The sequence below is a fragment of the Salmo salar genome, chromosome ssa03 (genome assembly GCF_905237065.1).
Source record: "Salmo salar chromosome ssa03, Ssal_v3.1, whole genome shotgun sequence".
Lineage (NCBI taxonomy): Eukaryota > Metazoa > Chordata > Actinopteri > Salmoniformes > Salmonidae > Salmo > Salmo salar.
In genome coordinates, this window is record NC_059444.1 from 31674163 (window position 1) to 31701196 (window position 27034).

The window sequence follows — 27034 nt, forward strand, 5'->3', positions numbered from 1 at the left end:
CAACTCAATGCTTGTATCCCAGGACAAATTAGCTAGCAACAGCAAGCTAGCTAAATAGGACAAATTAGCTAGCAAGTGCAAGCTAGCTAGCTAAATTTCCATAAATGTTTAATGCTTTTAGACCTGTCCCCAAATTAATATAATTGGTTCAGAGTTTGTTTTTATATTTTAATCTGACGGTCGTGATCGCGTTTGGTGTGGGGGGACAAAATACATTTTTGCACGATGACGCATGATGGCGCACGCGCGCAGCCGGTTTGGGTTCCTTGTAATGGGGATGGATATATTCCAATCTGTTTCTTATGCTTTTTCATGCTAAGAATGTTGTGCTAATATTAGGTACAACTTAAATATAACATTTTCTAAATGTTTTTTTTTAAATGTTCTGAGGACCTCCAGGACAAGGTAAACTGTATATTGCGTGAACATCAATAAAATATTATGTTAAACCTAAAACACACATGAACGTCATAAAACAGACTTACTTGGAAATTGTGGAACATTGTGCAATGTTGTGGGAATGATATATGCAACCTATGTGAATATCACACAAATATTCTTACAGCATCCCAAACTACTCCCATTACTTTATCAAATGTCCTGGGAACCTTTAAAGAACTTAGACCAAGTGTTCTGTCAACATTCTTAGAACATTATAAGAATGTCCTCTGCAACCTAACATGAATGTCATCAAAACCAAGCATATTTTGTGTTTTGGGAACCTCTCTCTTGTAATGTACCCACACTGACCCCACAACCTAATTAAATGTTCTGGGAATCGTTAAAGAACTCAAAGGCTGTTCTGTCAGCATTCTTGCAACATCAAAGGTATGTTTTGTGCACCCTGATACAAACATTATCTGAATGTCAGCATAACTGGACAGTCTTAGTGTTTTGCGAACATATCTCCTGTTTATATCCCCATAATGTTCCCACAACCTAAAGAAACACTCTGGGAACCTTTATAGAACAGAAGAAATGTGTTCTGGGAACATTCTTGTAACATCAGGTGAATGTTTTTTGAACCCTAAAAGAAACATTGTACAATCAACACAAAAGATATGTTCCCAAAACACAAAGAATGTGTTTTTTTTGTGGATGATTCAACAATGTTTCTATTAGTGTGTTCTAGGAACATTCTTTCAACATTAGGCAAATGCTTTATACAAACATTCTATACTCATCAGCACGGATGGACAGTTTTTGTGTTATGAGAATATGGACCGCGACCTAATGAATGTTCTGGGAACTTTCACGGAAAAAAATGTCTATGATCCTGTTCTATCTACCCTTGCTCACTCTCTCTCTCTCCTCGTCTCATGTTTTTCTCTATCTGTCTCTGTTCCTCTGTCTCTGTACCTCCTGTCTGTCTCTGTTTTAGAGGGTCAAGCTTTGGTCACAGTATCCTTGAAGCAGCAAAATACAATTTAAATGAATAAAAGATACTTGATAAAAGCTATGCATTAGCGGAACATTAAATAACACAAAGACACAACATTAACTTCCCATAACTCAGCATTATTCTTAGGTTACCAGGCAGAGAAACAGGCTGGGTATGATTCAATAAGGTTATTGTTACTTAATACCGTTTATCTTAATCATTGAGACTGAGCGTGGGAGCTGCGGGTTTTGTCCAGACCATGCATTTTTCTTTTGTTCAATCAGATAAAAATAAGACTTACAAATACATTGCAATACCCACAATACATATACCTTGAAGTCATCACCACAACAGAAATGGTGAACAAATGAAATATCCATGTGTTTTACTGTTTGTGTTAACTATCAATTATTTTTATTCAAAGAAGCCTACATTTTTGGTTGTATAAATATAGCATACACCACATGCAGAATGCAGTGGTGTAGCAGGAGTGTGATGGCAGGGATGGAATGACGCAGAGAGCCACATTCAGATGTTCTTTATCTTTTTGCTGCAGAGTGAAATGTAGAGGAATGTAAGCTGTGCATTTACAGGGGCCCTGAGGTAATATAATACTCCTTCTGCTTGTGTCTGTACTAATGTAATTATGCATAGTTCCCGCTTTGGCTAAAGTTTGCTATCCCTCTCTAACAAACGTTTGTCCGCAAGAACGCCCTTTTCATCCTAATATGACCGTTTCTTTGTGTTTTTCTCCTAGCAAGACCGTAGTGAAATGGTCAAATCCTAAAAAAAAAAAATGTTGGCATAGACAGAATGTTCATTTTCATTTATATCACGTTTAGGATGCACACACACACACACACACACCATAAAGGGTCTGTGATCTGAGTTTGAATGAAGCATCTTGTTTGATGTCTTTTGAAGATGGACATGAAATAATGTCCAAATCACCAGCGGGTACAACATCAAACGGACCCAAATGAAAACACCATGTCTGTTCGGACTCTGGCTTATTACGCCTTCATTTGCGACCGGGCCCTGTGGAAACTAAGCTCCAGGATTGTCTGATTATAGATTAAAGATGGGTTGATTAGTAAAGTTCTTTCATCTCTAACAAACTTTGACAACTTCTCATTTGCTTCACGAATAGTGTGTCATCACTGATCTATATAGTCTAATCCAAGGTAATACGCGGTTTGGAAAGCTGGGATGATTGATGGCTATGAGCGTGAATGGTGACATCATTGAGGGTCCTTGTTCTTTCGTCAATGGCATGTGACTGTGTCCCAAAGGAACATGGAGCTGCTCCCTACCCCTCCCCCTCGTGCATAAGTGTATATTACAGCATTACCCATGCTCCCTCAAAAGCCTTCCTCCCACTCAACATGGGGAAAAAACATGATCACCAGTATACTGGTTGATATTACAAAGCACTTGTCTTGAAGGTGATAAGGTGAGAAAGCTAATTTATCAGACAGATTACTTAGAGATAATGAACCAATATATATGCAAAAAAAAAACAACCCCTAAAGCCTTGCGAGAGAAGGGAGGCACAGATTTTTCATTCATCATTATTTTGCCTGAGCTAGGAACACACAGATAGATGGGGGATTCAGACACAAAAATGACACCGTCACGTCTTCTACCCGGTTGTGTTGTTGTTGGTGTCAGAAAGGGGGATTTGATTGTGTGCCACTCGGATTTAACGGTTTACGATAAAGCTGCCTCTACAGACAAGACACGGTCCAAATGGACTGCGTGTCCGAGAGAGCCTGACTGTACTACTGTATGCATGGGTCCTGGTCATCAGCTTTGGATTTCATCTGATTTATAAGCGAACGTGAAGCCAAGTTTCCATATAATATAACAGACCTGTTCAATGTCTCCCGGCCCCGGGCCTGTTGGATCTGGATGGCTCTATGTAAACGCAGAGGCTGACATTCAAACACCGCGGCAGGGAGCCATGGTGGACTTAGCAGCTCAACTCTGCTCTGCCTTGGCCTTGGGCCCCGCTTCGCTCTCCCTCTCTCCCTCCAAAGTCTGACAGAGAATTGGCATCTCACATGGTCTAATGAAGTGTATGCCACAGTTAAATACTGAACTGAGCAGACGTACGTCGTCTACTAACAACAACTGGGTGGCCAGTTTGAACCAGGACCTACCTGCTTGCTGCAAGACCTTACTAGGCAATAATACTTGAATGAAATTTATTGAGCAGGATAAATCTGATAACTCTCCCTTTGCCATTTCTCTCCATGGCTGCAGGTCTAAACAGAAGCTTACAGTTATCATCATCATGAGCCATGTCTGGACTTGAAAGAAAGAATAGTCAAACATTTGAAAACAAGAAAAAGTCTCACATTTATTTGATATCAAACAAGAGTTGAATTTTTTATATAAGCTGAAAATGGGATCTTACAAAATAAACGATATGAACCTAAACAGTGCTGAAACAAGTCACACTTCCCAACCATTTTTACTTTTTCAAATTTTCAATAACTGTTAATAAATTAATTAGTGTCAAAGGCTGAAATATGCTTGTAAAACTTGAAATATCGCGTTGACACATATTTTTTGAAACCTGACAATTTCTTTCAAGTAAAATAAATTACACAACGACCAAATTCACGCCAAATCTGTGCTTGGCATGGTGTTAACACAAAATATTACTGGCAAAACTCTTAATTCATGAAAGCAAAAAGCACTTCACAAGCAAAGATGTGAGTATGGTTTCTTACGGGATTTTTTTTTTTTAAATGACTTTTTTATTTGATTTTTTTATGTTCAAACATACCACAATGAGTCAAGTGAGAGGGAAAAAACAGATTTGAGCAACCTGTTTTTAGAATAATCTTCTCAACATTGAAATGTTGTATAATTGGTTGCCATAACATTTTTTCATATATTTTTTTTTACACTTGTGGTAGAGCAAAATATATTTTCTTTAGCTATTACTCTGACAACAGTTAAATGTGCAATAGAGAAAATATAAGGCCTGAGTCTGAATTAGTGGTTCTTTGTTTGACAGTCCTCACTATTTAGTGAAATGACTCTAGAACGTTATAGAGTCCAGGACCCAACAGATACTCACCCTCATTCATTCTGGAATCCCCTCCAGGAACACTTCACCAGTGTTCCAAAAGTTCTAAACCTGGAGTTCTAAACCATGTTTTTTTTCTTCTTCAATATAATACAAATGCAGGCTGGACAGGAATGGCGCCAGACAGACTTCTCTCTGACACTTGAAGTGGTCTGTGCATTTACCTCTCTGTAGTCCCACAGCAGAGCAGAGCAGTTCAAGTCCACAGACAGACAGACGGATTCAGAGGATGTTTGTGTGTGTGACCGAGTTTATGTGTGAAAAAGTAATCCATCTCCTTCCTCCCTACCACCCACAAACATTTCACTTCCTGCTCTGACGGGTCATTAGGAGTGCAGAGATGGAGGACTGGGAGGACCGATGAGGGCTGGCAATAGTCTTGACATCAACCAAAGCCCACACACATACATATGTTCAAACCTGTGCAAAAACACGAGAGAAGTGCTTCCTCGCCTCTCCTTCCTCCATCCATCTGCTCAGAGGCTGGTAATGAGCTGCATCTGTCCGTCCCGGGGGCCCTCTCCCTCGGGTACACAGTCCTCAGCGCTGGGGGGTACAATGCACCCATTGCTGGTTCCCCGGTTTATGTGGTAGTAGGACAGTGGCTGGGGCACGTCGCCCAGCTCAGGCATGCTTTTATGGTACAGGTCCTCCCCCTCGCTCCTGGGGGAAGGTGACAGGTTATCATCTTCATCGGGGGGGTAGGGTGAGGCTGAGGGAGAGTCTCTCAAGTTGGGCATGCTGGTGTACAGGGAGTCCCTGTTGTTGTTGGGTGACTGGGAATCCCCATCCCCTGTTGCCCCCACTGTCTCTGAGCCGTGGCACCCAGGGCCCTCCACAGCCCTCCTGGGGGCCTTGTGGGCGCTGTAGAGCAGGGAGTGAGTCCTCTGGGGCAGGAGTGGGGCCTCTAACGGCTCCTTATGGTGGGGATGCAGCAGCAACTCTAGGGTGGGGTGACCTCCACCTACTACCCCGACTATACTACCTCTCTGGGGGGACGAAGCCTCAGCGTGGTCCACCACTATGGCATCATCTTCGCTGCCGCTTCCACCCCCACAACCCCTATCCCTGTCCACAGTCACCCTGGTCTGGAGAGGGGCCTGGTCCCTGCTATCCCTATGGGGGTTGTGGCCCTTGGGGGCCCTGCGGGGCCTCAGGTTGTTGTGCACCAGCTCAGAGATGATCATCTTCTCGAAGGCGGCGTCATCCAGGCTGAGGCCCCCCAGGTCCCCCGGGCCGTGGACCACGCCCCCAACCACGCCCACAATGTCCTCATAGTCGTCTTCCTGGTTGTCTTCCTGGTCACGCAGGGAGTAACTGTTGTTAAAGTTTCCGTTGAGGGGTAGGGTGTCCATGGCACTGATGTCCCTGCTGTGGGTCAGAGAATGCTGCCCTGCAACGAGAAGCACGATACCTGGATTAGATATCATTGTTTTAAAGTTAAGAATCAATATCAAAATCAATAATACAATACAATACAATACAGTTTGATACTGCTCAGGACACCTCACTGTTAAGTGTTTGCAACCTTTGCTATCTGGATATTTGACATTGATTTATATAATATTTATATGTTCATAAAATATACAATTAAAGAGGTTCAAGTACAGTGAGTTCCAAAAGTATTGGGACAGTGACATTATTTATTGTTTTGGCTCTGTACTCCAGAACACTTGAATTTACAATGATACAATGACTATGAGGATAAGGTGCAGAAGGTCAGCTTTAATTGAAGGGTATTTCCATTCATTTCAGGTGAACCGTTTAGAAATTACAGCACTTGTTGTACATAGTCCCCCCATTTTAGGGGACCAAAAGTATTGGGACAAATTCACTTGTGTATTAAAGTGGTCAAAAGTGTAGTATTTGGTCCCATATTCATACGTAGCACGCAATGCCTCCATCAAGCTTGTGACTCTACAAACTTGTTGAATGCATCGGCTGTTTGTTTTGCTTGTGTGTCAGATTATTTTGTGCCCAATAGAAATGAATGGTAAATAATCTATTGTGTCATTTTGGAGTCACTTTTATTAAGAATAGAATATGTTTCGAAACACGTCTACATTCATGTGGATGCTGCCATGATTACGGATAGTACTGAATGAATCATGAATAATGATGAGTGAGAAAGTTACAGAGGCATAAATATAATACTTTGAAAAAATGCTAACCTCCCCTGTTAATGTAATGGGGAGAAGTTAGCATGTCTTGGGGGTATGATATTTGTGCGTCTAACTTTCTCACCATTATTCATAATTCATACAGGACTATCCGTAATCACGGCAGCATCCACATTAATGTAGACAACTTTAGAAAAACGTTCTATTCTTATTTACAATAAAAGTGACTTCAAAATCACACAACACATTATTTACAATGCATTATTGTCACTTGCCCAATACTTTGACGCTTACTGTACTTCAAATTTGAATCTCTTTAACTGTCGTTTTCTATCGTGTGTGTGTCTCCATCTAGCATCATCATGTCTGAACATCACAAACAATACAGAAGATATCCTGAACAATATTTCACAAATGAGAAAGGAGAAACCAACAAAAAAAAGGAACATTACACATCCAGCAACAACACACAGATAATGTAGCTAGCCAGGTAACAACGACATAGCAAGATCAACATAACATCATAACACAGAAGTTATGAGAGGGAAAAACGCTGTGGGGGGAGGTGGAGGTAAAAAAAAAAAGTGACAATGACTAAAACATTCATTCCACCCTTAAAAAAGAAAAGAAAGAAGGAGTAATGTCGAACAAAGACATCGGCCATCTCGTTCACCACAGGAGCCACACAAGCACAGCCCCCAACACCACCACGACACACAGACACGGTGCAACGACTCACTTTACCACCACTCACATCAAGTGTGTCTGCTCAGGCTATCTTGCCTAAGAACTGCTGATATGCAACAAAAAAAAGTAAAACATATGCTTTTTTATTGCGGCTTAAAAAAAATAGAAAATTACTTCAAATAACACAAAAGAGGAACAAGGAGGAGGCTTCAAAAATCAGGCCTGGATTCAGTCGGTCGGTCTCAGATTTGGGTCCCCTCAAAAAGTGACTGATTTATTTGAGTACAACTCTCATTTACAGATCAATTTGAAATAATTTGAAAACTTTTGAGAAAGCTATTGAGAACAAATCCTGTGAACAACTGAATCCAGGACTTGGCAGGTGGAGGGGTTTCAGCAGCAAGCAATCACAGCCTCTTAAACTCTAAAATGGCAGGTACACTATCATATCATTACTTTCTCTCTCTGCTTAGAATGTGATTGAGGGATGATTTGATTTAACAGGTTTCTATCTATCTACTTCTCCCAGATGGGAAAGAAATACTTTGTACACAATAGATCACATTGATAACCTCTTGTGAAGACCAAAGACTGGCTAGAAGAAAGTCGGCAGAAGATGAAGAAGAGGGGGAATAGGAGGATGAGCCTAAATGAGCGAAGGAAGAGGATGAAGAAAAGGCAAAGATGTATTTTGCAGATTAGTTACTGCTTTGCTTCAAGCCCCGCAAAAAGAGGGAGATTGAAGTTTTAGATTTCAGTTAAATGAGTCTGAATAGACCTGACAGGGAGATGGAGGAATACAATTGGAGCTGGGCTGTGACACACACTGCCGTGGAGATGAGGAGCATCTCTTTTCTCTCTTTGGTAGAGAGAAAAGAATGTGAAAACAGACATCAAAGAATTTTGAAAAAGAGTGAAAGGTGGGAACACAGAGGAAGGGATGGGGGAGAAGTGTGAGGGCAAAGAAAGGGAGAATATGGAAAAATTCTGAAATAGAGTGAAAAGCCCCATTGCAGGTTTTGCATTTGTTTATGTATTGGCAGTCATTTGAATGCAGACAGGTACACAGTACATCTGTCAGTTTTAAATCAACACTTAAAGGAGTTAATTTTAGCACTATCTTAGAGTATATATGGTCCCACTCTACAGAGTGTAAAAGGTACTCTGATTAGAGTGTTACATTTTGAGTGTTAATGCAACACACTTGCCAGTGTTATTCACATGTAAACGAGAATTAACACTCACAGTGAATAGAATTAACTCCTATTAGTGTTAAACAAAAGCACTGTTACAGTAAGTCATTTGGGGTTAATATGGTGGAAAGCCGGGTTCCTCAACTGGAGGCCTTATTTGCCCCCCCCACATTTTAATTTGTATTGTTGGACATAAAAGACTTTAAAGCAAATAAACTCCAAGAGATTTTAATTTTGGACATCTGTTCCAAAGTATTCCCTGGCTTGCTAATGTAAGCAAGGTTTGAAATTACTATGTTTTAGTCAAATATGATATACGTTTGAGCTTCTTGCGGTCAATTTGCATTCTACAAATGATCTGTAATTATGTTTTGGTACCCTGGCCATCCGCTCAAGAAAAAAATTGGCCCGCGGGTGAATCTAGTTGATGATCCCTTGTGTAAAGCCTAGTTTGCATATTTCCCATGGTGCCTTTTCTTTGAGTGAATTGTAGAGTTATGCCCCATGATTGAAATTGTTAATGACATGGTTGTTGAATTCTTTCCTTTTAAAGGAATGTGGCTTTCACCCAGGTGAATGATTTTACAATTCAACTTTATGACAATACATTACATACTGTATATAATAAGGCTTAACTTTGATGGCCTAGTTTTACCCTAACACAGTGGTGTTAGGAAACTCCTGGTTTACAGGCAACATCAGGACTGCAAGTCACATTATTCTGTGACTTGTAATTCTTAACACTTGGAATTTTTGTTCTCCGCAACCTGCATTCAGAATGACTGTCCGGGTTAGGAAACTTGACAGAAAATACTACCATTTAAACTGGAACAAACATTTCAGTAACGGGTGCAATAAATCTTACCAACTGATTGGATTAGTTAAGAATTGGTTTGACTTTGGATAGCCTATCTCTACAATTTATAATTGGTTTGAGGGGTTTAAATCTTACAACTTTGGAGCTATTGGAATTTGAACATATTTTCCCATATACATTGTGTAATTTGCTGACGGTCCCTAACTAGCCCCATAGGGATATCCAAAGTCAACGCAAATTTACCACAGGCAGTTAGATAGGGTCGTGTGCTGCTTCACTACGAACTGATGATTACTTGTGCTGTCAGCTGTGGGCAAGATTGAAACAAACCCAACCTTCATTTACATTGTGCTGCAGTCACAACTACAAGTCTCACAAAACTCTGTTTTGGACTAGATTGCCTTTATGACCAAAAATGTATCCTATTGGCACTTTGTAGTCAATTTTGACAATATAATAAATGTTTCTGACTCGTATTGATGCCACAGCCTGTTTTCTGAATGAGAAGTCAGTTTTTAGGGGCAGTTGTTCTTTAACTCCTGAATCAACACTAGAAATGGTACACAGTAAAATCAACACTGGCCAATTTGCTGTGTATTGTCTACTGGGAGGGGGGGTACGTGATGTGAACAGAATTTAACTGGACACAGCCGGAGCCAGACAGCTGCATTCTGGGAAAGATTCCAACGGAGATTTGCCCAAGATGTTCTCTTTACCGTTACTGCATCAAATTAACATCTGCACTGTATTACCTTCATATTAATACACTTCAGGATGGAGAGGATCATCTATAACGACTACAGCATTTTCAACTTGAGCCTCTTCAACACTTTACACTTGGGTGATTCATCATCACATAACACCACTTGACATCTGTCTGTTAGAGAGTTACACCCAAACCAGTCAACATCTATCAGGTCAATTCTTCAACTTTTCCTGTTCTTTAATTAGTTACTAATAATGTTTGAGTGCTTTCATGTTCTTCAACTGTGAGTCGCCAACGATAGTTTCTGTGATGTTTGAGGATGCAAGTATGTGGAGTATCTCCCTCGCGGCTGTGTGTCTCACGTGTATTTCCACATGACTAATCGGGGTGGCAGTGTAGCCTAGTAGTTAGAGCGTTGGACTAGTAACTGAAAGGTTGCAAGTTCGAATCCCTGAGCTGACAAGGTACAAATCTGTCGTTCTGCCCCTGAACAAGGCAGTTAACTCACTAGGCTGTCACTGAAAATAAGAATTTGTTCGAAACTGACTTGCCTAGTAAAATAAATAAAATCTGCCTGTAGGGAGGACTGACTGATGATGTGTCTCGGCAGGTTAAGGGATGATGACACTGATGCATACAATAAACGCTTAAATAGACAGTCACTTCATTCACCACTGCTCAACTAGAATAAGTTAGCTTATACTGTAATTACCCTATCATGAAAAAAAATGATGTCTCAAAAGCACTGTCTGCTTGCTTCATAGCAGGGGTATTTGTAGGTTCCACTTACATTTGTGGTGTTTTGATCATACTGGTATATCATGATTGTAATTAAATCATAATGATTTTGTGTGATTTTTGTGACAATCGGTTTGTTAGGTTCCCGAACTCTTTCCAACCTCATCCAGGGAAAAAAGGCAGAAAATGTGACTTAAAAGTGTTCTCAGTGTTCTCATTGTGAAGCGAGTGAACTCGGCGACCTGCCAAATCAGAGCGAGCGACTGCAGTTTCTGTATATTCTCCTGTATCCTTCTTCCCCCCCTTTCCTCCCTCCACACATTCATCCTGGTGCTGCCTCCTTTCCTTCCATCCGCTCCTCTTTCATCATCAAATGCCTCTGCATATCTGAGGGGTATAATTCTGCCTGCATTGCGTCATGTGCTCCCGTGTTTTTCTGTTCCTTTGCTTGGCTTCCTCCTTTAGTCTGACAGAGAGGGTATCTGGGTCACGCTACACAGACAATGACAGCATTCAAATAAATGGGGATTGGGATTTGTAGTAAAGAAATAAATAAAGAATGCTATTGAACCTGCTCTAAAAGGTATCATCAAAGGGCGAAGGAGGAGAATGGTAAATAATAGGATATAATATATAAACTCTGAATAAATTCATCTCGATTTCCTATAAATGAATGTTGGAGTAGTCTCGATAAGATAGCATTGACCATTCTCAACCTTATCTCATGCTGTGTTACAAAGCGTAGCTTGCATACTAGCTACATAAAGATGAAATAAAGAGACGTGGTAATGAGAGAGAGAGAAAGGGAGAGAGAAGAAAGGACAACTCTAAAACATAGAGTAAGACTTCTCAACAATTCATGCTGTGTAGGGGCCCACAGCCCCACAAAGTCCCGCTATTTCAATTAGTTTCAAACACACACAAAAACAAAACAAATGTTTGTCCAAATGGCACCCTATTCCCTATATAGTGCACTAATCGAGTCAAATTTGTCAAGGTGCCATTTCAAACACAGATCTACATTGAAAGGTTAGAGGTCCCCATGCACCTGGTGAGTGAAAGGCTGGAGGGGAGGGGGTGTTGCACACCACCGTCTCAGCCAGCAGGTTGTTATAGGGGTTGTTAGGGTCGTGGGCTCGGAGCAGAGGGTTAGTTAGGAGGTAGTTGCCAGTCATCCCTGTGAGAGAGAAGGAAAGCGTGAGGGGGGAAAGAAAGAAAGAAAGACGAGGCAGGAAGAGTGAGGAAGAGAGGAGAAAAAGAGAGGGTTACTTAGGAGGTAGTTGTCAGTCAAACCTGCAAGAAAGAGAGAGAGAGAGAGAGAGAGAGAGAGAGAGAGAGAGAGAGAGAGAGAGAGAGGGGATGTGAGCGAGGGAGGAGAAAGGCTATTATATTATTATATAGTATCATAATATTATTATAGAAAGGATGAGGCAGGAGAGTAAAGAAGGGAAAAAGAAGAAGATGGCAAAAGAGACCAGAGGAAAAAGGGAGGTGTGTATAGGAGTTCCAGCGGTGTGCTCCTTCAGTAAATACATCGCGCTGGTTAGTTGAGTAGCTGATGTTTAAATAATGTCTACACACCGCATTCTCCAGACTTCATTTCACAGAACAGCAAGCAATAAATATCATCCGCAACAAGTGCGTCGGTCGTCTGTTGTGAACAAAGCCACTTGCTTTACCACCAGATAGTGCCAAAAACTCCAGTACAATACTCACAACATTGCCAAATACTTTCTCTGTTAAACAAATATTTGACTAATAAGTAAACACAACAGTAGGTTGTAAAGTGCGAGTCAAATCATTCAGTATGATTGACCATTCATGGTCAAAATGTTCAGTATTTTTTTTACAGTAGCCATATAATACAAGTAATTGCAAGTATCCACTCTGCAGTCAGCAGACATAATATAGTCAATACAACCACACCGATGATGTGGGGACTACACATCGGTATCTATTGACATCACTGTGCTCCAAAATGTATATAGTATACGTATACATAAGTATTGACACTGGCTGGAATGCGGTTTTAACCAATCAGCATTCAGGATTAGACCCATGCGTTGTATAAAAGTACAATATTTAATAGCAATGTCCAGTCATTGAAAACGAATCTCTTATATCTCATCTCTTATCAGGAGCGATTAGGAGTTATCGTAATGCTGATGGCACACACTGATAAGGAGGAGGGAAGTCGAAAAAAACGGAGCTGTGTAGTGTTAAACCTCACTGTGACCCCCCCCGTCTCTCTCTCCCCTCCCCCGTCTCTCTCCGTCTCTCCCTCCGTCTCTCCCAAGCTTTTTCTCTGTATCTCTCTCCTTATCCCATCTCTCTCTCTCTCCTTATCCCATCTCTCTCTCTCTCTCTCTCTCTCTCTGTATCCCCGCCCCGTCGTCGTCGTATGGCTAAAAATCAGCAGGATCAGGTCAGGGTGAGGATGAGTCAGTGCAGCCTGCCAGTTCCTGTAGCCAGCCAGGGTCTCCCAGAGTTCAACACACAAGCAGACACCAGCTTCTCATCACTACCACTTGAAGCCAGACTAAATAGCTACATAACACTTCTCCCATCCAACAAGTAGCAGTTGTGCAGGTCGACCATCAAAAGGCATGTTTGAAGTGAACTTTGACTCATTTAAAAACATTTGGAGCGTGTATTTATTTACTTGTTCAAAATAATTTATTGAATTTGTTATTCGTGGTTTATTTAAATCAGGACGTATACAAGCACTAGACCATATTGAGTAAACAATTATCAGTTTATCAAAAAGCTGCCTCTGAATGTAGAGCATCATCCATCATTGATTGGTTAAATAAAAGTTAAATGCATACAAATTAAATCTGCATCTGCCAGATCTATTCTGGCACTTGTTGTCTATTCAAGGTCGCATAACAGAGAGAATACAGCATGTGCAAATAGAGACAGAGGGGACGGTGTCTTACCCTGGTTCAGAGTGGAGGTGCTGTTGATGTCTCCGGAGATGAAGGAGGATTCGGACTGCTTCCTCACCGTGTCGTTCCACATCCTCCTGATACGACTCTGTGGAGGAGGTGAACAACACACACATTGTGTCAGAATAACTTTTACCACCGATGTCAGCTCCCTTTACATGCAACAGAAAAAGAGCACAACTCTGTGGAGGCATCAAGCAAACACAATGGATTACAAGAACCACTTCCAAGACTGACGCAGGAAACAAAATGGATGCATCCGAAATGACACGCTATTCACTTTTTTTTTTTTATTTTTTTTTTTACAAACGTAGTGCACTATGTAGGGAATAGAGTGTCATTTCGGACGCGGCCACAGTGTATTGGAATGACCTTCAACACTGATGTCCTTCCGTGTTACCTCTACATGCTAGCATGCAACAGGACAACAAGGCGTAGGCGCTCCCTTTCACTCTCAGGGGAAAGAAAGGAAGGCTATTTCACACAAGGGGATTGGAATGTCCACCTTTAACTCAACACTAACACTCTCCCCTCTATGTTAGCATGCAACAGAAGAAAAAAGCCTTTCCCTTCTATGCCGCAAACCAATTTCCCCCTGGGACTATAAAGCTATACTGAAGTATACTACAGTACTGCTCTCAATAGAAAGAAAGGGTTGAGAGAAAGTTTATTCCAGTGTTCATGCTGCTCCTCGACGTGCTAGCATGCAGGAGAAGGAGGGAAAAAAAAACAGGAAAAGAAATCTCCTTTCCCTCTCAAAAGAAAGAAAAGGATAGAAAAAAAGGTATATATAATTCAACTTCCCGCTGCTGTACTGTACCTAGTATGTACTGTACCTGTGTGGCGGAGGAGTAGCGTGCGGTGGATCGAGACGTGGCTGTCTTGGCCGAGCTGTGGGACCCTTCAGAAGGCAGACCTCCGCAGCACTGGGACTGACGGAAGCATTTGCTGTACTCTTTACGGACCTGCAGCGGGCACAAGGTCAGGGCAGAGCGACAGAGACACAGTGAACTCAAGAGACGCCACAACAGTGCAGGGTCCTCCAGAGAGAAAAAAAGAGAGGAGGCTGCCTCTATCCTGCAACAAAAAGCCCCAAAATAAATATATTTCTCAAATGCCACCTAGCCGACAGCAGCCGTTCAAACGGCGTGTCTTTGGAGATAGCCCTATCACATCTACCACGGTGACACATTCAAATACCATAAGGAGGGGGATTTTTCACGGGGACAAATATGACACAGAGGTGTTACTTCTATCAGAGATGGTCTTAAATGTCAAGACACAGTAGACAGCGGACTGAAAGGTATATATTTTGCATTGGACTTCAGTACACAAAGATACCTTCTGTTATCTTATTTCTTTGAGAAACTAGACATAAAAAAAAAAGGTTATTTCCCACCTCTGGTGAGGAAAACTTATATTCAAACATTGATGTACAAAATGTTGTAGCATTATCTTTGTATATGTCATATGTATTAAATCCTTACCTTTTTCTGGAGGAGGCAGTGGAAGATAAAGATGAACATCCCTTGCAGAGTGTTGAAGATGGTGAAGAGGTATGCCATGACCACGGAGGATTCGCTGAGGAAGAACAGGCCAAACGACCAGGTCAGACCCAGGAGAAAGAGCAGGGCAAACGCTCCAAGCACCCAGGATCTGAAACACACACACACACACACAAAATTGTTCACAATCATTAATAATAAACTAGATAACTTCCCTAATTTCATCTTTCATTGATTTGAAGTTTCTCTCTATTTGGTTCCTATGGATTTGTTCTGTGGGGAAAGAAGGAGGCTGTGCTATTATCTCTCTCTATTTCTTCTTCTGGACATGTTATACAGTATATAGAGTACAACTCCTAAAAGCTGATATATAGATTTTGAATGAGAACTTCCACAGAGAGTCTAACTAACTACGTTTCCTTGGCCTTCCTCAGGGTTGGCTGGTTAAACAGAAACAGCAAACACAGCAGGTTTCTCACAGGAGGTCCAGGAAAAGCCTAGAGGAAATCAGATAACCAATGGTAAGTTCCCTCTGGCAATGGCTGGCAATGGGAGCCATCGATGCACAGGAGAAAAAGAGTGAGCAACCCTGGACAAGAAAGAGAAAAGAGGAGACTAGTGAAAAACCAGAGACCATTGTACCACGTCTTTTGAGTCTCAAAGAACATCCAGGGACATTAGAGAATACAAACCTAAAGAGAGAGATGCTACAGATTAGTTGTGCTTTTGTGTCATTGTGTACATTTTTCATTATTTGAAAACTGATCATTTCAAAGTCTTGTGGAAAGTTACCAAATCTAACTTTGCGGGAGTAAATAAGTGGTCGATTAGAGGTGGACTCCAATTAATGACAGTTAATGAGTTTTGGGTCCTTTGAATAAATGATTTGTTTGAATTAGCCACTATCTTTGAACGCAGGCTCTCTTTAAATTACATTCTTAACCAGGGTAGCACGGTTCAGAGGTCAATTAAACAATTTTGCTGGTATTAAAAGCCGAAAAACAAAATGAATTAAAAAATATTTTATTACAAGAAGTCCAAACACAACACAGGACTGGCACATGTCATTCTGTCTCAGAGTTATTGTTTAACAAGTATTTTAGGACAAGAAACTGGCTAGAGACTTTTCTTTTATCCAATCTGCTGGATTGAGTGGATGTGTGAATAAAGATGTGGGCACAGGTCCAGTTCCTCCACCCCACCCTTAAATCATATATACTTGAGCTAGGGTTCCAGAGGAACCTGAAAATGATGCCAACACAGGAGCAACTAATACAAGAGTTCAGGGATGCAGTTCTGAATAAATAAAAGTGGCAATATAAACCCTGCATAGCGCAAACACTGCCCTCATAAACACCAACTAAAAAGGGAACACGTGAGAATCTGAAATAAACATATTTGTCCACTCCGGTTATGGGTTATTGAGATGTAATTCTAAGGTCAAATCCACCAAATTCACACCCTTTAATATTGCACATGCAAGGCCATGGCTGGGAACAGGACAGCACACAACGCTTTGTTTTCTCACTTAAAACTGAGCTGACACAACCAGTAATACCAGCTTTCACATCACCTCCAGAGACCCCCCCCCCTCACCTGATTCCGCCCAGCCGGGTCGAGTCGGGTTTCATGGAAGTGGAGTGCTTCACCATCTTGTACATGGTCACTATCAGGATGATGAGATTGAGCTGTCAAAACAGAGGCACAGCAAGCTTAACGCGTCACACTGGAGCACGGCGTTCATTTCACCGGTATGAGCAGCAACGCATGTCGCCTACATTTCGCGGCAACTTAAACCACAAAAAAAAGGGTGATTTGCGCACAGAAACAGGACAAACTCTCCGAAATGTAACTAGCAGCATGTCACCTGCATGTTTTAGTGACTTTCTGAGATCATGCATGGTAATTATGCTTAACCTGTAGTGATTTTGGCACAATCGCAAGCGTCAACATTAGTACGTCTTACCAAGAGGGATATGAAACTTTCAAGCTTCAGTGCAAATGGTAAAACAGACTGCCTCCCAAAAGTGAGAATAGAGAGGTTGTAGCTTAGCTTCGGTCTCCAGCTTCACTAAAATTGGCTATGATAAAGTGCCTTGGAAGCCCCTTCCCACTCCTATGGCTGATGCAACGCACAACCTCAGGCCTTACTTAGCCAAGCAGGCTGGTGCCAAACGCAGAGTGTTATTCCTCATCGAGAGAGAAAGAGAGAGCGAGCGAGAATGTAAATCTAATACGGCCAGAACAGAACAGAGAGAGGGTGGAAAAGACAGAGCAGAGCGCCATATTTTTTAAACAAACGTCTAGAGCCAGGAAAAACAGCTCCATATTCTAAGCTATACATTCAGAAAGGTTTCCATGACTTCAGGATGTTTTTCTGTAAGGGGGGGGGGCTTACATTTGGCTCTGTTTCTACCTCATTAAAACCTCACCAAAAACAACTATTCAGTAAATATTCACTATATATTATTTAGTATTTGTATACTTCTATATAAAAAAAAAACATTTTTAGTTATTAAAATCTTCACCATAATCTGCCCCCCAGCCTATTTATTCTGAAACTTGACCAATCTTTATCAAAGAAAATAAATGACAAAAACTTCCTGGGTTTGCGAGAACACAAAGCAATACTGTTCTAGTAGAGATACGGTCCCAAGTTTATTAAATACAATATATTTGTGGGCTGAATTTTATGAAAGCTGTCCACTCTAAAACATGAATACACCAGACCAGTAGAGCCGTAGCTATGTACTTCCCTTAAAAATAAATAAACCAATAACGTGGGAAGAAAGGCAGAAAGAGGGCAGAGACAGAGAGAGGGATAGAGGGAGAGGAGAAAATACAAATAAGGGGGTTTAGATCAGAGAGATGTGGAGTTTTGTCTCCTAGCCACTAGGGCCGATTTAGGTCTGCATGAGTCGAGTGGTTGGAGATGCATTAAAACAGCCACCAGTGTCGACACAGATCTGATGAGACAGGCAGGCAGGTAGGTAGGCAGGCATAGAGGCAGGCCCCGAACTGTACATGTCCTTAATCCCCCCCCCCCCCCGCATCCCACTATCTACAGAAACCAGAACACACTTTTTCTTGGGTATCTATGCACGGCATGTGCTGTATAAACACAGTACGTACACATTTACACATGTCTTCTGTGTGAATAATACAAATGTATGTGTGTGTGAACTCCATGCAGCCTGCATGAAATATTAAGAGGTGAAGACGGAGATGTCCGTGGAACAGGGATTGGCTGCAGATGCGTCATGATCCTCGGCAGGGCCAGGGGGTTGTGGGTAATGGCTGTCTGGCCCACCCACTCATTACTTCCATGTTCATCCGTCTCTCCCCATCTCCCTCAACCCCCTCTTTGTCTAACTGAGCAAATGACCTTCATGCCTGAGATTGTCTCTTATCCTCCTCCTCCTCGACTGAGTGTGTGAAAGGGAGGAATTCTGCCACAATGCGCAACTCTTTCCACCAAAAAAAAACTGCTACGCTGTTGACTGCTGCTCACTTGACTAGACTGATTTCATAGGATTTTACAGCTGAATGACTGCTGATGTCCTCATGTCAGATATAATGGACCACTTTCCTTTCACGCAAATTGATCAGCGAAAGCAAGAGCTAAGTGACCAGAGGAGAAAAAAAAACGAAGAAAAAAAAAATGTCCACGTATTTTTGCCCACTTCACACTTCTTTGAGGAAAACATACATTTTTGGATAGATAGACATATTAAAACACATACCGGATTTACATTCCAACGCACGCACGCACGCACGCACGCACGCACGCACACACAGTATAACGTGGCTTACCATGATAATGAAGGTGACAGGTCCTATGAAGCTCCAGATGAAGTGGTTATCCACCCTCAGCCAGCAGCTGCAATGGAACATGGTTATGTGATCAGGTGATAGCCATCCCTCAAGAGCAAATGAGCTATTCTGGCACTCCAACTGTGACTGTAACATCTCTGCAATTACATTCTAAGAACACAGCGGCAGTTGTTACATCGTATCCTACCGATCACTAACCAGCCTGGCTTCTAGACTAGATAGATGGCATGATTATATAGCTTCTACAGCAATAAAATAGTGATTTATTTACCTTCTTGACCAAAGAAAAGAGACAACCTGACCTTGAACACATTCTGGCTGCGAGCCATACAACAGCACTGGTATTGCCTGCACGACTTCAGAGGCTACCAATGTCTACAATTGAGAGAGCAGTCTGGCTATACGTTAAGACTCTAAACAGTCAAAACGTGGTCACAAATAGTTCCAACAAGATTTGTTGTGCTGAAACTACTGTATGTATTATCAGAGAATATGTTAATTCAAATTCAGGGACCGTTGCACTACAGCCACAAAATGTAAAAAAAAAAACACCCAATTTAAGGAAGGCTTACGACAAATCATAAGGCTTGTTCTTGGATAAAGGCCACTGAAGAATAAAAGTTTGAAGACGCAAAGGCGAGAGAGAAAAAAAGCTCAGAGAAAATACCAGACCAGCACAACCAACCAGCCAGAGAATTCATTAATGTAGTGGTTTTGCTCACAGCTTTTCTCTTTCCTCTCTGACAGGGTATACATTTGCCAGGAGGCAGAGGGAGAGGGAGACTAGGGCCTGTGATGTAGCTCTCATTAGCACTGTGGGGAAGAAAAGGAGTCTTGATATGGAGCTGGCTGGTCTGGGAGACCTGATGCTCTCCGCTCAAAGAAAGGAAGATAGATACTGTTGAATGCTCCCACAGTTTTATTGTGTAACGTTTCCACTTCAAGGTCTTCTTCTGACTCAACTTTTCGTACCCTGCACCTGAAGGTTATTGGATGTGCGTAAAATAGGGCTGTCAGAGTAAATCAGTTAACTCGAGCTAACTATTTCTAATTTTTTTTTTTTATTAAATCGTGTTGTCTGAAAGCATTAAAAATACACTGAAAACATCCAAAATACATCATCTATACAGCTAAAAACAACAATGCGATGTCAAAGTAAGTTGCCATTTAGGTTAAAGAAAGGGTGCTTTATCAATCTACTTGATTTTGCTTACCATTACTTTGGACAAAATCAAGACGTCAATATCTTGTAATGCATTTGTAAAAAATGTTTTTAAATTACAGCTCAATTCAGGCAAATTCTGAATTTACGATTAATCACAGCAAATCCTGCGATTAACTCAATAAAATGTTTTTAGCGTTTGACAGCCCTAGCGTAAACATATTATAAACTACTGCATTCGGAGTCGAGCAAGATCACAAAGACCCTGCCTAAAGATGACATCTGGTGTTACTTACGCCTTCTGTGTCCCGTAGCTGTGGTAGTCGATGGCGGCCGAGATTCCCACCACCACGGCGGGAAAGAGGTATCCGGAGACATAATAGTACTTCCTGCGGGAGAACTCGCTTTCAAACACTTCAACCAGCATGAGGTAGAGCTGCACGCCCTCCAGGCACATCCAGGCAAACGCCGCCAGAAAGAAGAAATGAAGAACGCCCGCGATGATGGAGCATACCAGCTGGGAGGGGGACACATTTAGAGGTTACACAAACAGAGGTAAAAGGACAGTGGCATTGAAACTGCATTGAGTCAATGGAAGAGTAGGACAAGATAACTGGAGCATATTCCCCTGGGAACAAAATAATTGTGCATCTAAGCTCACTCTGATACTCGAGGGGGGCCCATACTCCTTACCTTGGGTTCAGTCATGTTGATGCCCACGAGGAAGACGAGCTCGGCGATAAAGAGGTTGAGGCAGAGGTTCTTGTGGATAGTGTTGCGGTCGCTCTGCAGGCCCCTGAAGAAGCAGAAGGTGAACAGGCTGATGGCCAGACACACCAGAGACACAGCAATGCCCATCCGCGTTATCACCGTCAGCAGCAACTCATGGACGCTCCCCTCCACCTGGTGGACAGGACAGAGAGACACAGAGAGGGTTAGAACCAAGAACCTTACGAATCTAGGACCTAACATGACATAAACACGGGGGGGTTAGACCCAAAAAGCTTTTTTTTGTTGTGATCACCTTTTTATTTTATTCAGATGGTCAGGGAATACAATGAGTAGGAAGACAGACAACAGTATCTAGCACAGTACAGCCACCAACTTCCTGGCTCAGGCCCCTTTGTACAAATGCCATCCCAACATGTATGCGTTAAATAATCTTAAGTAAACCCAATAACTTGGAGCTAATATGACATAAGCAGAGATTTATACAGGGATTTAACTCAACATCTAGTTAACCAATGAGAAACACACAGCAACCTAGCAGGGAGGGTTTACACTTAATAACCTGCCGTAAAAACCTAAAACATGACAGACTTCATGTCCCCATCAATGAACCTTGACATAACATGATGTCCTGCCTCACTGAGGGAAATCACTCAACATCTACTGTAGGAAACAGATGACATGTCTTTAGATCCTCGTACATGTGCCGGGCCAATGTAAAGAAAGTCATTAGTACGCTGTCACAAAGCTCTATTTCGTCGCTGGGTGAAGGGTTGATTACAGTGCGTGTCACAACCCAGGAAAATGAACACATTACAATATGGACATGTAGGCTATAAGACCATATGCAAAAACAGAAGCCTTCACCATACAGAATATCACTCAGGGATAGTGGTCTGAACATGAGGTAATCCGTTCCGTGACATGACTAATTTTATTAAGGGCAGGCCAGGAGGAGTTGTAGTTGAGGTGAGTATTTGGGTTGGTGTGACTGAGGGATGGCTTAAACCACAGGCTCTGGTTTTTCCTTGTGGTGAAGGGTTTTAAGGTTCGGGATTTGCGAGGGGAAGACGTGGGAAGAGTTCATGAGTCGGGACATGTTATTATATACACCACAAACTTATGTTCCACGTTTATTATTGGGTAGATGCTCACAGCACATGATATTTATCATGTAATTGGATTGTAATTGCATTTTGCTTGCGAATGGATCTCACCCACTTCACGTCGTCGAGTGGAAATGGAAAATAGAGAAGCACGAAACCGGGTTGCCGTGTACGTTTCCCCGTGTAGGATATGCGTGTGCGTGAGTGCTATTAGTCACGGAACATAGGTAAAATGTAATTTATTTCCAATAATGGCAGAGTTAACTTTCACTATCTTGTGTCTGCGATCTCTCGCTTTTTACTCCCGGCAAAGTAAGTGACAGCCTCCTTCTGTTTCTCTCCACATACATTAACAGCATTCCTCTCCTCAACCCCCATTCCTTCAACCCTCAACCCCCCACCTCAAATCTAATCAGCCTCTGAGTTGACTATCTTACTCTAGCCATATTTACGTACATAAAATACATAGAATGGAGGGGGGGATTGGGGCAGAGCCACTACGAGTGTCCTTGAATCCCAAATCAACCCCTAGCTCCTTATGGAGATCTGAGAGGATTGGATAGGTCTCCGCAATATGGTTACAATTCCACAGAGTATTGGGGAAATTCCACCATATTTCTTAGACATCTCCAATCTACACAAGTGTCTTGGGGGTTAGGGGCTGGCTAGGGATGGATTTGGGATTCAGTTTAAATCAGAACCACCCACTCACCATCCCTAGATGGGAACATACATACATACATACATACATACATACATACATACATACATACATACATACATACATACATACATACATACATACATACATACATACATACATACAGTAGAGTCCAAGCACACAACATGAGAAAAACCCACAGAAGGTCACTCACCACATTTCCTCGATGGGCCATGAGGATGGCGAAGTTGGTCAGGTGACTACAGGAACAGGTGGTGTGGCTTTTGTTGGTGTCCAGGAGCTTACAGCCCTGAGTGGACCAGTAGCCCATCATACTCCTCTCAGAGTAGTTCCAGAATGAGCAGTTGGGGTTGTAGTAGTGCTCCTTCTACAGAAAGAAAAGTAACAAAATAACAAAAACATGAACATTGTTGTCACGTCCTGACCAGTATAAGGGGTTATTTGTTATTGTAGTTTGGTCAGGACATGGCAGGGGTGTGTTTGTTTAGAGTGTTTCGAGGTTTGTTGGGCTATGTTCTGTTTTGAGAGGGGTGTTTGTTTAGAGTGTTTCGGGGTTTGTTGGGTTATGTTCTAGTATGTCTATTTCTATGTGGTGTTTGTTGGGTTGACCTTCAATTGGAAGCAGCTGCTCCTAGTTGCTTCTAATTGAAGGTCCTATTTAAGAGGGGTGTTTTTCTATGGGATAATGTGGGTAGTTGTTTCTTGTTTAGCTGTGTGCCTGACAAGACTGTTATCGTCGTTGTTTTTGTATACGTGTGTTTTGTTTCGGTTTTCCTTCTTTCTGCCTATTAAAAAGAAGATGAGTAAACACTGTCATGACATTGCCCTCTCTCTGGGAACAGGGAGCACAGTTGACCCCCTCCCCCTTGCACCATCCCCCTACCTACCTCTCCCTACCCAGGCCCTGTGAAAAAGGTCGTAAATTCCAAAGGAAATGTCCTGCCTAACAGGCCACAGTTGAGACAGAGAGGGGTTTCATAGAGAGACACAGGAAATTCTTCCAACTCACAGAATTGGGGAACCGAACAACATTTATGTTCTGGAGAAGGTATAAAAGATCGGTGAAGAATCCAGCTACGAACTGGTCCGCTTGGTACAATTTTGTGATACTCAGAAGAGACAATATAGCCATATTACCATAAAACTGTTTATATAATTGCCTCAGCTATGGGACTTGCATCTAAATGGTTGTATAAAATGTATTAATAAGGATAAACCTATTTGGAATACGTTGAGATGCTATGTACTGATGTTAATGTGATAGAATGTATTTCTGTTCAAAGCTTAAATCAGTCATCGGCACGCCCCCCCCAGGGACACAGACAAGACCTGGCGTCATGAGACAGCCTTTTTCTGTCATTCCAAATAAAACCCCCACCCAGGGTTACTTTCTTCAGACCAGCTTACCTCAGAAGAGAGAGCCAAGGTTTGACCATGCAATTCCTCTACTGAAAGTTAACTATACCACGTGGTTAAACTTTTAGACTATCGATACCGACAGAATAAGAACAAGTCTTTGATATTAATTATTAGTCTGCAGCTAAGTAAATTATATAATTGAACGCGAAGACCGACAAAACATCCATTCTATAACGACATTAATGAATGTCGCTTTGAAAGATCCATTCTAACCGAGAGAGAGAGAGAGAACAGGACAAAAACTCTCCAACAAGGATCCCGACGGCACACTGAGCGTAAATATATATTGATTGCAATTGTTCCCGAATGAGTGAGCGTTCATGTGCAAAGGATTAGCATATCAATTGTTAATATTTATCAACTCTGTAGTGTCTTCTCAGCTGCCCTTTATGACCCTTTGTTTAACAAAACTCCAGCCATGCCTGTTTAGCCCACTAGGGCACATTACTCTACCAATTCTTTGTGACGATAATCACTGTTTGTATACTTTCTGTGAATTACTTAGTTTAGTAAATAAATGATTTTAAGACAATTGATGCATGGATGACCTTTAGTAAAGGCTGGATTCGTGCAGATACAACAATTTACGACGTTTGGAATGAGACTGGACGCGAGGTAAAATACACCATTTAAACCAGAAGATAATCGGCCTATACTATAATACAATATATAATGTTATAATATAGGAAAGTTATAATAGGAAAATTATAACTTTGTAATCTGAATATTTTACTTGGTGCCCCGATCTCCTAGTTAATTACAGTTAAACGATTAATCAGTTTAATCGCATAATAATAATAACAGGGAGTTATTTTGATAAACATGTCTTCAGTTTAATGGTGCCCAAAGACGCGACAACACATTCCCGCTGCGTTTTAGTCTAATCCTTACGACACCCGTGACAGAACTACCCACCACAAACGGACCAAGCAGTGGAGGAAGGAGCAGCAGCAGAGCTCTGTGGAGTCATGGACATGGGAAGAGATTCTGGATGGGGCAGGACCTTGGCACCAGGCTGGGGAGTACCGGCGCCCTAAGGAGGAGCTGGAGGCAGCCAAGATGGAGCGGCGCTATTATGAGGCATTATACGCACCGAGAGGCAAGTGCGAGAAGCAGCCCCCAAAATTATTTTTTGGGGGGGCACACGGGTAGTTTGGCTGGGCCAAGGGTAAGCCCTAAGCCAACTCCCCGTGCTTATTATGGGGAGCGTTTGGAGTGGAGAGCGCCGGTGTATGCGGAAGTGCGCACGATCTCAGTTCGCCCTGTGCCAGCACTCCGCTCGTACAGGGCTACTATTACCATCCAGCCAGGACGGGTTGTGCAGGAGGCGCGCTCCAGACCTCCAGTCTGCCTACTCATGGCCCGGTGTATCCAGTTCCTGCTCCTCGCACTAGCCCTGAGGTGCGTGTCTCTTGACTGGTGCCTCCAAAGCCAGCACCACGCACCAGGCCTCCAGTGCGTCAGCCCAGTCTAGTACGTCCTGTTCCCCCTCCTCGCACTAGCCTTGGGGTGCATGTCTCCAGTCTGGTACCTCCACTACCAGCCCCACGCACCAGGCCTCCAGTGCGTCAGCACAGTCCAGCTCGTCCTGCTCCTCACACTAGCCCTGTGGTGCGTGTCCCTAGTCTGGCGCTTCCTAAGCCAGCCCCATGCATCAGGCCTTCAGTGCGCAGTCCCCGTCCAGAGCTTCCGGCAACAGTGCCCGGTTCAGAGTGTCCGGCGACAGTGCCTCGTCCAGAGTGTCCGGCGACAGTGCCTCGTCCAGAGTGTCCGGCGACAGTGCCTCGTCCAGAGTGTCCGGCGACAGTGCCTCGTCCAGAGTGTCCGGCGACAGTGCCCCGTCCAGAGCTTCCGGCGACAGTGCCCCGCAGAGAGACGGCCCACAGTCCGGAGCCAGCAGAGACGGTCCACAGTCAGGAGCCAGTAGAGACGGCCCAGAGTCCGGAACTGAGAGAGACGGCCCACAGTCCGGAACCGAGAGAGACGGCCCACAGTCCGGAACTGATAGAGACGGCCCACAGTCCGGAACCGAGAGAGACGGCCCACTGTCCGGAACCGAGAGAGACGGCCCACAGTCCGGAACCGAGAGAGATGGCCCACAGTCCGGAACCGAGAGAGTGGCCCACAGTCCGGAACCGAGAGAGACGGCCTACAGTCCGGAACCGAGAGAGACGGCCTACAGTCCGGAAACGAGAGAGTCGCCCTACAGTCCTGAGACGGCCCACAGTCCGGGAACCGAGAGAGACGGCCTACAGTCCGGAATCGGCGTAGCCAGAGTCGCCCTCCAGTCTGGAGCTCCCAGAGTCACCCTCCAGTCCGAGGTCTCCAGCGACGCGCATCAGCCCGAGGTCTCCAGTGACGCACATCAGCCCGAGGTCTTCAGCGATGCGCCATAGCCCAGAGACTTCGGGAGGGGTAAAATGTAATAAGTATTTAGCGGGGGTGGACTGGTTAGGTTGGGGAGTAAGGCTGGAGCCTGAGCCACCTCCATAGGAGGAGGTTGGGGAGGGGGGGGTGTAGCACAAGAACCGTCGGTGACGGTGGCCACCCTCCCTTCAGTTTGGGATTATTTTTGTTTTGGGTTTATTTTTGTTTTTGTTTAAGGTGCATCCGGGGTATGCACCTTTTGGGGGGGGGGGGGGTTCTGTCACGTCCTGACCAGTATAAGGGGTTATTTGTTATTGTAGTTTGGTCAGGACGTGGCAGGGGTGTGTTTGTTTAGAGTGTTTCGGGGTTTGTTGGGCTATGTTCTGTTTTAAGAGGGGTGTTTGTTTAGAGTGTTTCGGGGTTTGTTGGGTTATGTTCTAGTATGTCTATTTCTATGTGGTGTTTGTTGGGTTGACCTTCAATTGGAAGCAGCTGCTGCTAGTTGCTTCTAATTGAAGGTCCTATTTAAGAGGGGTGTTT

General features: G+C 43.0%; 1 protein-coding gene across 12 annotated transcripts in view; it reads right to left on the reverse strand.

The window, feature by feature from the left end:
- Nucleotides 1-3717: 3717 nt before the first annotated feature.
- Nucleotides 3718-27034, reverse strand: part of LOC106599757 (adhesion G protein-coupled receptor L2) — a 126082-nt gene continuing 102765 nt past the window's right edge. For 3 of the 12 annotated variants that reach the window (XM_014191055.2, XM_014191057.2, XM_014191060.2), the window contains 10 exons: nt 22902-23075; nt 20885-21094; nt 20488-20708; nt 19009-19075; nt 16792-16883; nt 15178-15346; nt 14527-14655; nt 13682-13778; nt 11791-11919; nt 3718-5874 (listed from right to left, as the gene is read on the reverse strand). In XM_014191055.2, coding sequence (XP_014046530.1) covers nt 4958-5874; nt 11791-11919; nt 13682-13778; nt 14527-14655; nt 15178-15346; nt 16792-16883; nt 19009-19075; nt 20488-20708; nt 20885-21094; nt 22902-23075 — 2205 coding nt within the window. In that variant the 3' untranslated portion in view covers nt 3718-4957. Of the gene's footprint in view, nt 5875-7355; nt 7395-11790; nt 11920-13681; nt 13779-14510; nt 14656-15177; nt 15347-16791; nt 16884-19008; nt 19076-20487; nt 20709-20884; nt 21095-22901; nt 23076-27034 lie in introns of all 12 variants that reach the window. The other 9 variants (XM_014191058.2, XM_014191059.2, XM_045714722.1 and 6 more) reach the window with 7 other exon arrangements.